The sequence below is a fragment of the Condylura cristata genome, unplaced genomic scaffold, assembly GCF_000260355.1.
Source record: "Condylura cristata isolate star-nosed mole 26May11 unplaced genomic scaffold, ConCri1.0 scaffold00016, whole genome shotgun sequence".
NCBI classification, from domain to species: domain Eukaryota; kingdom Metazoa; phylum Chordata; class Mammalia; order Eulipotyphla; family Talpidae; genus Condylura; species Condylura cristata.
Genome location: NW_004567117.1, coordinates 6,298,998 through 6,316,853, shown reverse-complemented (window position 1 = coordinate 6,316,853; position 17,856 = coordinate 6,298,998). Strand labels below are relative to the sequence as shown.

Sequence of the window (17,856 nt, the reverse complement as noted above, 5' to 3'; positions counted from 1 at the left end):
GGGAGACTTAACTAGGATGTGATATATGATTGAACTCTAAAACTATTAACCAAAATACAGTACAGTTTCCTAAGTAAAAAAGAAAATGGGTTATTTGCTGATTTCAATTTTTAACTCTAAAGCAAATGAACAGTTTCCCTGAAGTTGATGGCAACACAGAACCAGCATCTGTATCTATAATCCTCCCCCCAGAATTTTTTTTGGATTGCTGTGAAAGACTGTAGAAAACTCTTACCATCCAGATGATAATATTATATGTCATCTATCATAATGCTTGCCTAAATGCTTTGCAATGAGATAAATTTTGATAGGTCCTGTTATTTGGGCAACTCACATCAATGTGTCTTAGCTATTTTTCCAAAACATATTGGACTCTGTCACTTCTGTTTACAATTTTGACATAAATTTCTAAAAATCCACCTGGGTATTGTGCTGTAACAATCTGATATGAGCCTATAAATACTCCTCCCAGCTGTTACTTCATTGCATGGCTATATACATTAGTCATCTCCAGCTAACTTGGTTTCATACAACTTCCGGTAACTTAGTAACTTGTCACAAGAGTGTTTCCACTAGTGTACAGACAGCTGACTACATTTCATCTACTGAATATAAATAGACTTTCCTTCAACTTGAGAATTCCCCAGGGATTCTAGAACATAATGCTTCCCTCCAGAAATTCCCCACTAAGAGGCCGTTTTGAGAATACAGGGAGACAAAACAAAGCCTGAGTACTCTAGTATACAGTACATTTTCAACACAGCTGGTTATGGATTATCCTATTATGGATGGAATCCCTAAAATTCTGTTCTTAAAATGGAAGGAGCTAACATTGAGACCACCAGGTATAAGTACCAACCCTCTAGCGCCATCTTCTGTTATTGTCAAAGAGTAAAATACTCAAAACTCAAAAGACCCAACTATAGTCACCTTTCTGAATTGTCCATAAGATACAGAATAAATATAATTAATCATCATCATAAGAGTAAGCATATATAAAGGTAATGGTGCGTTCCTACTGATGGACGCTCTTTACACATATTGATTCATTTACTTTTCACAGGAGTTCATTGAAGTCCTGGGCTACTCCCATTTTACAGATAAAATGAAAGCTAGGAAGGGTTAAATAAATCTGTCCAAGGTGACTCAGTGATTGAGTGATAAATGGAGGGTTTTAACTTGGTTCTAGAATTGGATTCGTAATAATTGTATTTTTCTGACTCATAATGTGGAAACAAGATTTTTTTTAACTGAAGTTGCATTAAGTTTTTCTCTTTGCGTTTCAGAGGTTTAGTTAGAATTTCCTCCTCCAAGTGTTGTTATTATACATACCACCAAAACAGCCACAGTGCATCCTCAGAGCTGTGTTCCCTTTTCAGTTTGCTTTCCTCTCCCTCTGGTAGCCTCAGTTCTATAGTTTGATTTCTAGGGATTGTTGTTAGTTAGATTGTTGTAGTTATTCTCTATATTCCACACATAAGTGACACCATTCAGTATTTGTCATATTTCACTTAGCATAATTTCCTCCATGTTGTAACAAATGGCAAGAGTTTATTTTGGGTAGCTGGGTAGTATTCCATTATGTATACACACCATACCTTCCAAATCCACACATTCCTATTTGGGCACTTAGGATGTTTTCATAGCTCAGCTACTACAAATTAGTGTTGCAGTGAACATAGGAGTGCATGTTTCCCCTTGAATTAGTGTTTTTGTATTCTTTATGTAGATACTTAGGAGTGGAATTGCTGGGCCATATGATAAATGCACGTTTAATCTTTTGAGAGACCTCTATAATATTTCCCAGAGTGGCTGGACCGGTCTAAATTCCCACTTATAGTGCAAGATGATTTATCTTTCTCTATATCCTCGCCAGCACTTGTTTCTGGGCTTTTGATGTGGACTATTCTCACAGGTGTGAGGTGCTATCTCATGTGGTTTGATTTGCATTTCCCTGATAATATGCAGTGGGCATTTTTTTCATGAGCTTATTGGCCATCTGTGTATCCTTTTTGGAGAAGTGTCTATTTAGTTGTTATGTGCCTTGATTGATTAGGTTATTTGTTTTCTTTTTGATTAGTATGAATTCTTTGTAAATCTTGGCTATTAGCCCCTGTTCAGATTTGTCTTAGGAAAATCTGTATTTTTTTTTCAATGATTTCTTTCATTGTTTGTAAGCTTTCTAGTTTGCTCTAGTCCCATTTATTTAAATTATCTTTTGTTTATCTTGATGTTGAAGATGAATCCATAAAAAGAACTGAAGCCTATGTGTTGGAGTCTTTTGCCTGTGTTTTCTTCTATGTACTTTATGTTTTCAGATCTTCCATCAAGTCTTACTCACTTTGAGTTGATTTTTCCTGGCTCCAGTGTATATTCTTGGCTTCTTTGCCTTAGATGAACTGTTCATAAAGGTGTGTGTTTATATCTGGGCTTTCAATTCTATTCCATTTGCCCCTGTGTCTATTATTGTTCCAATACCATGTAGTCTTCATTATTACACTTTGTCATATAGATTGAAGCCTCAGAGTGCAATATTGCCGACAAAAAAAAAAAAAAATGAATCATCTTGCACTATTGTGGCTACAATTTTCTAGCCCCCCTCTGGAAAAAAGTATGGAGATTTATCAAAGGAGTAAAAATGTGAGACCCTCCCTGGCGGCACAGTGGGTTAAAGCACACCACTAAGAAGCTAACGTCACTTCAGCACAAGTTCGATCCCCACCCTGGAGGTGATCCACATGGTGCAGCAGACCTCTCCTGACCCGCCCACTGCTCCTCTCATCCCCCTACACCTCTGGCCTGTACCCAAGCTCTGTATGTATAAATAAGTAAATCTTTAGGAAAAAAAAAAAGTAAAAATGTATCTACAATATGATCCAGCAAGTCCACTCCTAAGTAGCTATCCAAATACAAGAACACTGAGTATAATTTGTCAGGATTGCTTTGACTGTTCAAGGTATTTTGTGATTTCATCTGAAGTTCAGTAATCTTTGTTCTACTTTTTAAAGAAGCCCGTTGAAATAATGACAGGGATTGCATTGAATCTGCATCTTGCTGTGGCATACTTTAGCAGTGTTATTTCTTCCAATGCATGAGCAGGTGGTTTCTGTTTCTTGGTACCTTTTATGTTTTCGTTTAATGATGTCTTATAATTTTCTTTGTATAGCTCTTTTATGTCTTGTGGTTAGATTCTGGAGATTTGCTTTCTCTGTGTGGCGTAGTAGTCCCCTGAGGACTCAGCTTACCATGTGTTATGGGATTTTTTTCTTCCCCATTGTTATACTTCTTGAATATTAAGTGTGTACAGCTTTGACTTTCCCAGTACATAGCAGTATATATCAGTAAAACTAATCTGGGTCCGCAGTGAGTGTGTAAAGGTCTTTGAGGGTCCATTATTCATGTGAGTTTTCTGTGTGAACTTTGCTCATGCTTTTTCTCTGGGCCTCAGACCTCCACAGCCTGTGTGCTAGGTTGTTGGCACAACCTTCATGAATTCCAAAATGGCCCCTCCTTAGTTCCCATAACTGCTTGCTCACCACAGCACTTTTTTTTTTTTTTAAAGATTTTTTTTTTTTTAAGATTTACTTATTCATACAGAACTGGGGTACAGGCCAGAGATGCGGAGGGTGAGAGGACTCACCAGAGACAGAGTGGGGAGCAGAACAGGCAGATCGACGAAGCACACTGCTGAGGGGAGCAGCGGGCGGGCCAGGAGAGGTCTGCCACGCCATGTGGTCACCTCCGGGGCAGGCGGGAATCGAACTCATGCGGAAGCGGCTTTAGATTCTCAGTGCTGTGCTTTAACCCGCTGCGTCACCAGGGAGGGCCACCACAGCACTTTTGCCTATATCTCCCATGGCCAGATCCATAGCAATCAGCTTTGCCCTTCCCTCTGGGTACAGATATGAAAACTGGTTTCCATTCCAGAGGTCCCTGCTTTCCCTGCTCACTCTTTTATTCTATCCAGTATTGAATTTTCTGCATGTCTCTTCTGTCATGTTTTATCAGTGGTCATTATGCTCAGTCCCTGGTCATTATGAGATATCCCAGCCTCACCCTATATCCAGGGCTCCTCTGAGTTCAGTGCCTACCTAGACTTCTCAGGCCATTCTCCATAGAACAAAACAGGGAACTTCCTCTAATGTCATCTTCCACCAAGTTTATTATCTTTTGAGCTTCAAGTCTTCTGTTTATAGCATAAAAGTGGTCAAAGTCTATGAATGTATTTTGACAGGGAAATGTCAATGTAATATAAATTCAGAATTATTTTGAGGATCTGGTTGGCCACTGGCCTCAATAGTAGCATCCTGGGAGATGAATAAGGTCTTGATAGATTGAGGGTCCTGTCCAGTCAAACAAATTTGCCTTGTTAGGTGTGAAACCTGAGTTGTTACCTTAGAGAACTAGCACATATTACCAAGAAGTACTGTCATAATATATCATTGTTGTTCAAAATATGTGGCTGTTTCTCTGTTTTCTTGTTAGGAGGACCTCACATCAAAGTACAGTTTCAAGCCTTACACCTCATGATCATGGCATTGCCTGATGCCAATAGGGACACAGCCCAGGTATGTCGTTATCAACCTCATGATTTCTCATCCACTCTTATTTGTCAGAGGAAATAGTTCAGATGGAAAAATGAAAACTGAGTTGACAATTTCCTAAGCCAGTCTAAACATGCTGCAAACCTTTTATTTTTCCACATTCCCTCTGCTGTTCTCCTGAGGAAGACAGGAAAAAATATAAATCAGCATCTACTTTGCACATTGCCGTTTCATTAATTCAGGATTAATGATTAATTAATGATTTCATTAATTCAGGATTAGCAGTAGGAGGAGAAGTTAAGAAGAAAGAACTAACTGGAACAAGGTCAGAAGTAAATGATACCATTATATAAATTGTGAATTATGAAGCTCTAGAGTTGGTTCTTAGCAGTTCACTTCAGGGTAGTGGCAAAAGATCACACAGGAAGGAAATTGGGGAAGAAATTTGAAATCACATATTTAAGTGGAATTTCTAAAATGTTCATGTCTTATTTTTTATGAAAGTAAATCAGTTTAAAGAATTGTAGAATCTCAGAATTGCAGAGATCACCTGATAATTTCTTGTCATTTTATGGACTAGGAAAATTAAGATCAGAAAATTGACTTCCCACCCTAACATATAAAAGAACAGTTGATAAAATCACATCCCCTAGTTCTGCATACTAATTATTCTCCCAACCTTTACTTCAAATTAATTTATATTCTCTATATTAATGCAAATTGAAGTTTCTCTTGCTCTTTTGATCATGATACTATAAACAATAGGAAATTTGTTAAAACACAAGCAGGAGATGAATCTTTGAAATGAATTTGAGTTAAAAATTAATTGAAAAGAATAGAATTCCATTGTGTGTGTGTATATATACACCACATCTGCTTGATCCAGTCATCTGGTTTTGGGCATTTGGGTTGCTTCCAGGATTTACCTATTGTAAGTAGTGCTGTGATAAACATAGGGGTGCATGTATCTTTTGAATTAATGTTTTTGTGAAAAGAACCTTTAATTTTGAGGTAAGTAAACAATGCTGAAAACAGGTAATTCTTAGTGTCACTTCTTATGAGACATTTCAGTTTAGTGAAATGTGAAAACACCTATGTATGTGGGGATTTTGCTATGGTATAAGAATATTAGTTTCTAATGCAGTTTGGTCTTTTTCTCAAAATCTGGAAATATATTTGCTTGTTTTTTGGCTTTGTCTGAACAGTGCTATATTTTCAGAAAAGAATGCATGTGATAATAGAAATCTGTGTCAAAATACTCTTTAATATAATAAGATGCTTCAGTTATTATATAATTTCTAATAGAAATCACTATTACCAATACATTATAATAGGAGATTCTCAAAAAATACCATGAAGATTTCATGCACACACACACATTCTTTCCATTCTAAATTGTGCTAAAACTAATATTGAAGCCAGAACAGTGTAGAAATCAAGAGATCTGAACTCTTGCCAGTTAATTGACACTGAGCAAAATTACTTACTCTTTTCCATCTTAGTTTCTTCAACTATAAAGCAATGTTTATAAAAATACCTAGATTGCAAGGTTTGGAATGATGATAAAATGAGTGGATCATATCTAAAAAGTACTATGAAGAATGCCTAGCTCACAATAAGCTTTTTAATAAAAGTGAGCTATTACAGTTATGTGGTTCTCATTTTCTCATTTCAAATGCCCTATTTTTTTCATATTTAATATAATTTTTGCATTACTAGTATTAGTATTTTATTTATTTAGTATTAAAATATTAGTATTTTATTTATCTATATATATTAATATTTAATGCATTAATATTAAAGTTGTTATATTATGTATTAATGATGTATTAATATTTAATGATTATGTATTAAATGTGTCAATATTTAATATTAGTATTTTATTTATTGACATCTATTTTACATCACTGTTCATTTTGTACAATGTATACTTTCTCCTCTTAGGTGTAGTCCCTGTAAAATTCCCACCAGTTCACCTGTGCACTCCTTAGTGCACCATAGTCCCTTATGCTTGTTTCTTCCCTGTTTTGGTCCCTTTCTCTCTTGTCTGCAGAATGTTTCTTATAGTTGCCTGTTAATTTTTTTCTTTATTTTTTTTCTGGGTGCCTTTTTTGGTCCCTCTATATTCCTTCTATAGTAAGTGAAACCATCTGATTTTTTTTTTCTTTTTCTTTCTGGCTTCTTTCACTGAGCATAATCCCTTCTAGTTCCATTGATGTTGCTGTGATGGCATGAGTTTATCTTTTTGATTGCTGAATAGTATTCCATTGCTTTCTATACCACATCTTCTTTATCTAGTCATCTATTTTTGGGCATTTGGATTGTTACCATATCTTACCTATTGTAAACAGGTAAAATCCTGTCAATTCAAAAGGTACCCTTTTGAATAAATAGTAGTGTTTTTATTTAATTTTTTATATCATAAATATTATTAGAGCATTCAGACTTAGAAAATCAAAGAGACTCTCCTTTTAGGATTTAAATCCTCTAGTAAATTTTGAAGGGTTCTAATAAGCCTCTATAATTTGGTGGTTCAGCCACCAAATGTCCACTATGCCTTCTCAAAAGAAGGCATAATTTTTCTCAAAAGAAAAATTTTTTTTCTTTTATTTGTAATGCTGAGAACAGCTATATGTAAGCATTTCTACTAAAAATACCAAAATTGAAAACAATGGGAAAATGACACCCCAAGAGAAAACATTTTAAAATTTTCAGTTTTTACATTTGAGATAGTAATTTTACATTTTAATAGTAATTTTTTTAAGATTTATTTATTTATGCATATAAAACTGGGGTACAGGACAGAGGTGCAGGGGCAGTGAGAGGATTCACCAGAGACGGAATGGGGAGCAGAACAGGCAGATGGATGAAGTACACTGCTGAGGGGAACAGCAGGCAGGTCAGGAGAGGTCTGCCACACCATGTGGTCACCTCCGGGGCAGGGCTTGAACTTATACTGAAGTAGCTTTAGCTTCTTAGTGCTGTGCTTTAACCTGCTGTGTCACCAGGGAGGCCTAAGGGTTTTCCTTCCCTAAAGAAAAAGTGGTTTTAACACTAATGCTTTAAATTGAGTTTTTTTTAGAATAACATTTCTTCCTATACAACAGAATGGCATTTTATGTTTATTTGAGCTGTAACATTTTCTCCTTCTAGTTCACTATTTTAGTATTTTGTCAAACTTCTAAATGACTTTTTTTTTAAAGAAAATGCAAACTGTTAGTAAAATGTAGCTACTTTTATGATACATAGAACTGGGTTAACCCTTCACTTTCCTTACCCCTTTTAAACAACGAAGGAGAAACATTTCAATATTCCAGACTTCTGAAAGTTATCCTGTGGCCCAGTAAAAGGGTATAAAGTAAATGAGAGCAATTTAGCAGTTCCTTCTGAGGTTTAACAATGCCATGACAATGCTATTTCTTGTTAGGCCCTCATGACATTCTTCAATAAAGTGATTGCCAATGAGTCAAAAAACCGAATGAGTTTATGGAACATTTCTACTATAATGGCACCAAACCTTTTCTTCAGTAGAAGTAAGCATTCTGATTATGAAGAACTACTGTTAGCCAATACTGCAGCACACATCATTCGCTTAATGCTGAAATACCAGAAGATTTTGTGGAAGGTGAGTGGCAATATGATGACTGCATTGTTCTCCTTAGACATCTGCCACACCAGATAATATAAGTCTTACTAGTCTTTCTGAACAAGTAGCACACTTAGGTCAGAGGGAAGAAGCAGGTGATATTCCCAGGCTATGTGTGGCAGATGATAAGCTTCTGAACACATTTTTTTTTTTTAGATTTATTTATTTATGTTTACAGAACTAGGGTACAGGCCAGAGGTGTGATGGGTGAGGGAATTCACCAGAGACAGAGTGGGGAATAGAACAGGCAGATCTACTGAAATACACTGCTGAGGGGAGCAACAGACAGGTCAGGAGAGGTCTGCCATGCCATGTGTATCTCCTCGCTGGCAGGGGATTATACTTGTGCTGAAGTGGCTTCTAAGAGCTTCATAACTGGTGCTTTAACCCATTGCGCCATCAGGGAGAGCTCCCATTTTTGCTTTTAAAGAAGAGAACTAGGGATTGTTGTTTTCTTAATCTTTACAGGTAAAAATATCACAGTTCCTAGTCCTAGGGCACTGAATGCCTAGAAGGAGTTACCATAACTGAAGACAGAATCTCCTAAAGTGGTTTTATCCCAGTGTCTTACTTCTAGTAAAGCTATTTTTCTTCTCCAGGTTCCATCTTTCTTAATTACTCAAGTCAGAAGAATGAATGAGGCCACAATGATGTTAAAGAAGCAGCTCCCAAGTGTCAAAAAGCTACTGAGGAGGAAGACCTTAGAAAGAGAGGTAATAATAATAAAGGATGGTACAAATGTTACTACCCAGGTTTTTATTTTTCAAAGTCAGGCACAAAGTACCTTGTAATTTAGAAACAAAAATATTTTATTCTCCAAGTAATTGGACTGCCTTGTAATATAACCGTTGTGTAAACTGTAAACTGTACCCATATAAATGGGTATATGGCTAAAATGGTTCTTACAAAAACTGAAATCACTTCAGCCCCTGTGAACTAGATTTATGGAGCAATTCAATATTTAGTGTACTAATAGGGGAAAAGTTTCTTTAGTAGTTGCATAATAAAATAATATCTAATCTCCCCACGGGGATTACAATTGAGATAAAAAAAATGTACAAAATGATGTAAAAATAAACTATTATATTATGTTAAAAAATAATAATGTCTAATCTCAAGTGATTTTGTGTAAATTCTCTGCATTCTGAAGAATTTTTGCTTTAGCCCAGTTTTCATGGAGGTGGATAACAGAAACAAGTTTTAAAACAGTTGTTTTTATTGCTTTAATTTAATTTTATCATGTTCATGAATCAAAGCATTTGACCTTGAACAGGTGGAAAATATACATGAAATTCATTTTCCTTTTAAAGAAAGTTAACCAAATGTGGGAGAGAACTGCATACAAGACCCATGAATATGTACTAAATGTCAGAGCTGTTTGCAGGTGATGTATCAGTATCATGCAAAGAGGAAAGATATATGCTTCCATGCAGGAAGTTGTGGGCAACTTCATTAAGAAACTGACATTTAAGCACCACTTGAAAACTGGATAGCATTTTAAATGCAGAAAGAAGGGAAAATTCACTCAGGAAAAGGAATGGTAAATGGCAAAGCAGTGAGGTAGGGTTTTGTTTATTGTCTTATCACAGTCATGATAAATGACAGTATTTTCTCATTGATTATGGACACAAAAAGTATCAAGTAGAATTAAGACTATTGAGGGAAAACATTTTTAATTTGTTAAGAGGAGTATTCATACTATATATTCAATTCACCTATTTTAACTATTTCAAACTTTTCCATAGTTTTAGTATATTCACATAGTTTTTGTATGTTTATAGTTATATAATTACAGAATAATTTTGCTATCCTAAAAAGAAAACCCATACTACTCAAGCACTCTCCACAGGCCCTGGGATACACAAAGATGCTTTTTGTCTTTATGAATTTACCTACTTTGAGCATTTCTTGTAAATGGAATCATACCATATGTGGCCTCTTTCACTTAGCATACTGTTTTGATGATTCATCCATGCTCTAGCATGTCAGTACCTTATTTCTTTTTCTTCATTTTTGCATACATCTTTTTTTAAACAACTTTGTCGTGCATAATCCATATGTTATACAATTTATCCATTTAAAGTATACAGTCCAGTCATTTTTCATATATGTATATATGTTTGCAGCCATCAACAACTAATTCTAGAACATTTCCATCACATCAAAAGAAATAAAAACTCATACCCTTTGCTATCATCCCTCCAGTAACACTACCATCCCCACTTGTTCCCCCGAGTCCTAAGCAACAACTATAACCTATTTTCTGTCTCTATGAGTTCCCTGTTCTGGACTTTTGATAAATGAAATGGTATAATAAATATGTGCTCTTTTGTGCCTTATTTCACTTAACATTATATTTGCATGGCTTGTCCAAGTTGTAGTGTATTTTTAATAGCCAAATAATGTTGCATTTTATGTTATACCACTTATTATTTATTCACTTATCCTTTGACTTAAATTTGTGGTTTTGTTTTTTTTTTTTAACACCTTTTGGCTACTGTGAATAATACTGCTATAAACTTTCGTGTACAAGTTTGTGTGTATGTGTACATAAACATGTATACATGCATACATTTGTATGTGTGTGAACATGTTTTCAAATCTCTTGGGTATATACTGTGTCATAACTTTTTCAAATTTCCTCCATTTTGTTGGATATGGCTACATTTCATTCTTTCTTACAGCTCTATATGTTTTGCATTTCTACTAGTAGTGTATAAGGAGTCAATTTCTCTATATTCTGAATATTTGTTAATTATAAGATTTTTTTATTCTACTTATCCTAAAGAGTATGAAGTGGTTTTGATTTGCATGTCCCTGATAGCAAATAATGTGGAGAATCTTGCTATGTTTATTTGCTAGTTATACATCATCTTTGAAGAAATGTCTATCAAAATCAGTCAATTCTTGATTAGGTTGTCTTTTTATCAAGTTGTAAGAGTACTTTATATATTCTAGATACAAGTGGTTTTATCAGCTTTATGTTTTGTAAATACTTGCCATCTTCTAGATTTTCTTTTCAATTTCTTGTTTCCAATGATGCACTAAGGTTTTTAATTATGATGAAGTATAATTTATTTACTATTTCTTGTGTTGATCACACTTTTGTTATTATTTCTAAGAATTGTTTGTTAATTCCTAGATCATAAAGATTTAACCTTATATTATTTCTAGAGGAAGTTTATTCTTTTGCATATGGTTTTCCTTATACCATTTGCTGAAAAATCTCCTCTTCCCCCAAAGGCAAGTAAGATCTATGAAAAGCTTGGTACTCTTATCAAAAATTAATAGACCACAGGTGTATGATTTTTGTTCTAGACTCTTAATTTTGTCCAACTGATCTGTGTAGATATCTGTATAGATATATAAGGATATATTACTGTATATCATTTGTAAGTTTTGAAATTGAAAAATGTGAGTTGTTTAACTTTGTTTCCTTCAAAACATTGCTTACTTGGAATTACTGCATTTCTGCATAAATTTTTGTCTCAACTGTTCCATTTCTGTGAAAAAAAAAATAAATAAAGGTAGTGGGATGACATTGAATATGTAGGTGTTTTAGAAAATACTGTCATTCTAATAATATTAGGTTTTTCAGGTCATGAAAATGGGCGTTCTTAGCATGATTTGGTTTTTTTTTTCTAATCTATAGTTTTCAGTGTACATATTTCACAATTCCTTGATTAAATTTATTCCTAAGTGGTATTTTTGAGACTATTATAAATGTAATTTTCGTAATTTTAGATGGTTGTTAGTATAAGGAAATACAACTGAGTTTTGTATATTAGCCTTGTGTTCTGCAATTTTGTTGGACTAAGTTATTTTGAGTTTAGTTTTGTGTGTATAGATTACTTTGGATTTTCTATATAGAAATCCATGTTATCTGTGATTAAAAAGCTCTCCTTCTTCCTTTCCAATTGGGATGCCTTTTATATCTTTTTGTTTGTTTAATTTTTCGGACTGGAATATTTAATAATAAAAAAGAATAATTAAAAAGAAGGAAAGGACAGAGATTGTTGTGTTGTTTCTGATCTTAAGGGAGGAGCTTTCAATCTTTTACTATTCAGTAGGATGTTATAGGTACATTTTTCATAAATCCCACTTACCAATTTAAGAAAATTCCTCTAATTCTTAGATTATTGAGTGTTTTTGTCATGAAAGTATGTGGAATTTTGCCAAATGCTTTTTCTCTCTGTTGAGATGATCATTGGGATACCATTTGATATGGTATGTTATTCTGATTGGTTTTTATGTGTTGAACTAATCCTTCATTCTTAGGGTTAATTTCTATTGGTGAATATATAAAATCATATGTCATTTCTCACAATTGAGTTTATGTGAAGGGTAATAAAGCAGACATGGAATTGTCGGGTCAAAAAGCATAATCATTTTATAATTTGATAAATACTGCCAAAAAAGTCTTTCATAAAGATTGTACCAGTATATATTTCCAATAGCAGCTTTTACTTTCCAATAGCAGCTTTTACTTTTTCCAATGTTAATTCTAAAAGCTAAATGTGTTTTATTTAGGTTACAAGCCCCAAGACTTCAAAGGTACTACAAAAATCACCCTCTGCAAGAAGAATGGTAAGAAAACAAATAATTTATTTCCTTCCAATTACTAACTACCTTCATAGTATTTTCTAGCTATATCTATACCACATTTGCACACATACCTGCACACACACACACACACACACGCATATATCCTTCAAACTTGATACACATAAAGGAACATTATAGGGAATCAACCAGTTGATGGCTCGGATGTCTGTTTAGGCATCCTGTACCAGGATGAATATTATAGGAAATGACTGGGAAACGGTGATGATTATGATCATAGAGTGTCAGGAGTTTGCATTTGTTTTTATAAAGGCTACTGAGAAGCTGGAGGTAGGGGGAAATGAAATGACTGAAAGAGTGTTTTAGGAGTATGATCTTGACCGATATAACCAGGCATACTTTGCTCCCTCCCAAGTTCACGTACCTCAAATTGTTCTCTAGAATGTTCTCCTGGTTCTTGATGGTATCATTAGAAAAGTACTTTAAAAATTGTCCTTTTTTAAAAAAAAATTTTGTTTTAGCTTCCTAGTGTTGCCTTAACAGAATACCATAAAATGGCAATTTAAAACAATAGATTTAGATGCTGGAAATCTGAGATTAAGATATTTGTTCAGGTCGTTCCTTCTGAAGGTTATCAGAGCAGGATCACTTCCTGACATCATTTCTAGATTTTGGTGTTGTCAGCAGTCTTCAGTTTTCTTTATTTGTAGATAAATCTCTCCAATCTATGCCTACAGGTTGACATGATACTCACCCTTTTGGTGTGCTATGTCTCTTATAAGGGCACTGATTATATTGGATTAAGAGTCCATTTTAATGACCACATCTTAATTACATCTGTGCCCTATTTCCAAATAAAGTAGAATCTGATTATTTTCAGATAGTAAGGATTAGGACTTCAACGTGTCTTTTTGATGAACATACTCCCGCATATTCTATCTAGTGTATAGTGTCACATAAACCTTCTTCATAAACAAGACCATCTTTTGTGTAGGTATAGATTTAAAATGATTCCCTGAGAAGATAGATTCTAAAACAAATGGAAATTTACTTATATCATAATAAATTTATTTTTAAAGCACTCAAATTCAAAACAAATTTTCCAGTTTATCTTCACAAAACAGGAAGTTATATAATTTACACATTACCCTTCTTTGGATATTTTATTTAGGCAAGTGCTCCTGAGTCCCCAGATCACTCAGGACATCATATGAAAGCTGAGCCACTCTGCTCTCACAGGGTTTCAGAACACTCTGAAGGGATGAAAGTTCAAGTGCCCATCTGAAATTCACTTGGGCCTGGCCTGTCATTGCTACTGACTAAGGAAAAGGGTATTTGAAAAATCATACTTCCTAGTTGATCCTTTAGAGAAGGTTGACCTTTTCAACAATGAAATACAGAATGTGTAAAGTAAGCTTCTTTAAGACATTGTTCAAAAAAAAATGCACTGATAGAAATGTTAGGTTTTTGTTGTGCCTGTTTCATGGTGTTAAGGCATTTACTGGCTAGCAAGACCTTAGCTTGTGGTGCTAGTCAAGTTCAGGGAAAGTTGAGTCACTAGTGAAACTCCCTTAAAGAAGAAGCTGTGTTTTATTTTTAGTTAAAACCTGGTTATGTTTACATGTTTTTTTATTCATAGTGTCACTTATTTCCATCTCTTATGGGCAGTCATGACTAGCTTGATAGAACGTAATGAATTTTTCCTCATTGGCAGTCTGACGTGCCCGAAGGAGTTATACGGGTCCATGCTCCACTTCTCTCCAAGGTGTCCATGGCCATTCAACTCAATAGTCAAACGAAAGCCAAGGACATACTAGCAAAATTTCAATATGAAAACAGGTGAGTAAATTTGTGTCTAAGTTTCTGTACAAGGAAAATGAACTACTAGCAAATGAATAACTTCCCAGGCATTTGAAATTTGGCCTTTTTGAAAAATTAGAACCTTTACCAATAGATGAAAAAACAAAAGAATGTAATAAATTATAGAACAACCAGTAACACAAGTGTATTTCTAAGAAACTTCCATACATGGAATTCTTAATAGATATTTCCTCTCTTGGTGAATTAATTTACTTGAGTTTTTTTTTTTTTTAAGATTTATTTATTTGTGCATACACAATTGGGGTACAGGCCAGAGGAGCAAGGGCAGTGACAGGATTCACCAGAGACAGAATGGGGAGCAGAACAAGCAGATGGACTAAGTAAAATGCTGAGGAGAGCAGTGGGCGGGTCAGGAGAGGTCTGCCGCGGCATGTGGGTCACCTCCGGGGCAGGTGGGGATCAAACTCATACGGAAGTAGCTTTCGATTCTTAGTGAGGTGCTTTAATCCCCTGCGCCACCAGGGAAGGCCCTGAGTTTTATTTTTTGTTAGAATAAAAAATAGAGCAAGTTAGTTTTACAAATGCCTTGATAAATTCCAGGAATACTATTATTTCAGGCTCCATTAGGCTTTTCCAGGCCTTTATAGATAGAGTTAATGTAATTTAAATGGATATTTTAGTTGGTGCTTTCTTAAAATATGTTACTAATAAATCTTGGCATTCAGAATGACATTTATAAAATTTCTTTGTTTATCTGTCACAAGTCACCTTAAAAGAGCATAAATCATAATAATTTTTATCTAGGCATGCTCCCTCAAGAATAAACATTTGCTATGGGGCTTTTAAAAGATACTATAAGCACTAGGTTAGCCTATCCATCAGCAAACAGGTGCAGTTTGATAGTCTCTAGTAAAACTGATGAATATACTTAAATAGGAGTTTACAAGTCAAAAAGGAGTAGCCATGTTGAACAGAAAAAAAACATATTTCAAAGGTTACATTTCATAAGATTCCACTTACATAACATCTTAAAATGACAAAATTTTAGAAATGGGGGATAGATTAGTGGTTACCAGAAGTTGAGGGAGGGCTATTCCTAGAGGGAGGTGGGTGTGGCTGAAAAGGTAAATAAATATGAGTAAAATGAAAAATTTGAATACGATGGGTGAATTATATGAATATCAACATTCTGTCACATTATACGATAGTTATGCAAAATGGGCAAAAGATACAAAGAACGTCTAACAGTTATATCAGTACATCACAGTCACAGAGTGCAAGATTACGCACAACTCAATCCAATTGGAATATGTTGAAATACTTCAGTAAATATGCACAGGATTTGTATGCCGAATATTACATAATACTGATGAAAGAAATCAGTGAAGGTGTGAATAAAGAGAGACAAATACCATTTTTGTGGATTGGGAATGCAGCACACTAAAGATGTTAATTCTCCCCAGACTGTTCAATGGGTTTAATGTAATTTCTGTCAAAACCCTAGTAAGTTATTTTGTAAATATGCACAAGCATATTCTAAAAACCATAGGGAAAGTGCAGGCCCTAGATGAGCTAAAACAATCTTCAAAAAAATAATAAAGTAGGAGAGACCCCTTTACTAGATATTGAGTCCAACTTACTATAGGAATCAAGTATGGTTGGTGGTGGAGAGGTAGAAATTAGATTAATAGAACAGAACCGAGAAACCAAAAACATACTCACAGTTATGCCCAACTGATTTTTAAAAACATATTCTAAAGCACACATAATATGCAATTTACCTTCGTAATCATTTAAAGTAAACAGCTCAGTGACATCAAGTTCATTCACGTTGTTCTGCAATTGTCATTGTCATTCATCTCCAGAACAATTTTCCCACACTGAAATTCTACTCATTAATCATTAACTCTCCTTTCTCCCTGCCCAAAGTCACTAGTATAACTGCTGTCCTACCGTCTGTCTCTGTGAGTTCAATTGCTATAGTAACTGACTTTTAGCAAAACTACAAAAGTAATTCAGTAAAGAAAGGATAGCCGGGTCCTCCCTGGTGGCACAGTGGGCTAAAGCACAACACTAAGAAGCTAAAGCCACTTTAGCATGAGTTCAATCCCTGCCCCAGGAGGTGACCAACATGGCACAGCAGACCTCTCCAGACCCACCCGCTGCTCCCCTCAGCAGTGTATTTCATTGGTCAGCCTGTTCTGCTCCCCAGCTCTGGAAGCATAAAAAAAGAAAGAATAGCCTTTTCATCAAATGGTTTGCTATATATCCATAGGCAAACATAAACAAATTAATATAGATCTTACATTTCATATGAGTATCATAGATTTAACTGTAAAATATAAAATAATGAAACTTTTTAAATAAGTAAAAAATCTTTATGACATAGGACTAATGAAGAATTCTTAACTTTGACATCAAAAGTCTGACTTATAACAGATAAGAATTTAAAAATAATGAAATCATCAAACTTTAAAATTTAGATATTTAGAAAACTTGTGAAAAGCATAAAGAGATAATGACTTGGGTAAAATAATTATAAGCCACAGATGAAATAAAGATATCTAAAATATATTTAAAACACCACAACTCTGCAATAAACAATCCAATTTGGAAATGAATAGACACGCCACAGAAGATACATAAATGACAGATGTGCACATGAAAGATACTATCTTTTGCCAATGAAGAAATGCTTGAAAGGCCATAATGATATATTATTAAACACCTATAAAAATAGCCAAAATAGGCCCTCCCTGGTGGTGCAGCGGGTTAAAGCACAGCACTGAGAAGCTAAAGCCACTTCCACATGAATTCGATCCCCGCCTGCCCGAGAGGTGACCACATGGCATGGCAGACCTCTCCTGACCCGCCTGCTGCTCCCTCAGCAGTGTACTTTGTTGATCTGCCTGTTCTGTTCCCCACTCTGTCTCTGGTGAAGCCTCTCACCGCCCCTGAGCCTCTGGCCTGCACCCCAGTTCTGTATGCACAAATAAATAAATCTTGAAAAAAAAAATAGCCAAAATAAAGATCGTGATGACACCAAATGCTGGCCATGATGCTGAGGAAATTTCACTCATTTATTGCAAGTGGTACTATAAAAGTATACAGTCACTCTAAATTAATTTGCGAGTCCTATAAAACTAAATATGCAACTATCATGTGACCCAGCATTCATTCAGGCTTTGTAACATTTATCCAAAAGAAATGAAAATGTGTTCACACAAAAACCTGTACACCAATGTTTATAGCAACTTTCTTTATAATAGTAAAAAAAAAAAA

The 17,856-nt window shown here is 34.8% G+C and overlaps 1 protein-coding gene across 2 annotated transcripts in view; it reads left to right on the top strand.

The window, feature by feature from the left end:
* ARHGAP28 (Rho GTPase activating protein 28) overlaps positions 1 to 17,856 on the top strand; it is a 155,689-nt gene that overhangs the window by 133,855 nt on the left and 3,978 nt on the right. For both annotated transcript variants that reach the window (XM_004683749.2, XM_012725914.1), the window contains 5 exons: positions 4,486 to 4,568; positions 7,972 to 8,169; positions 8,790 to 8,903; positions 12,721 to 12,777; positions 14,468 to 14,592. In XM_004683749.2, coding sequence (XP_004683806.2) covers positions 4,486 to 4,568; positions 7,972 to 8,169; positions 8,790 to 8,903; positions 12,721 to 12,777; positions 14,468 to 14,592 — 577 coding nt within the window. The remainder of the gene's footprint in view (positions 1 to 4,485; positions 4,569 to 7,971; positions 8,170 to 8,789; positions 8,904 to 12,720; positions 12,778 to 14,467; positions 14,593 to 17,856) is intronic.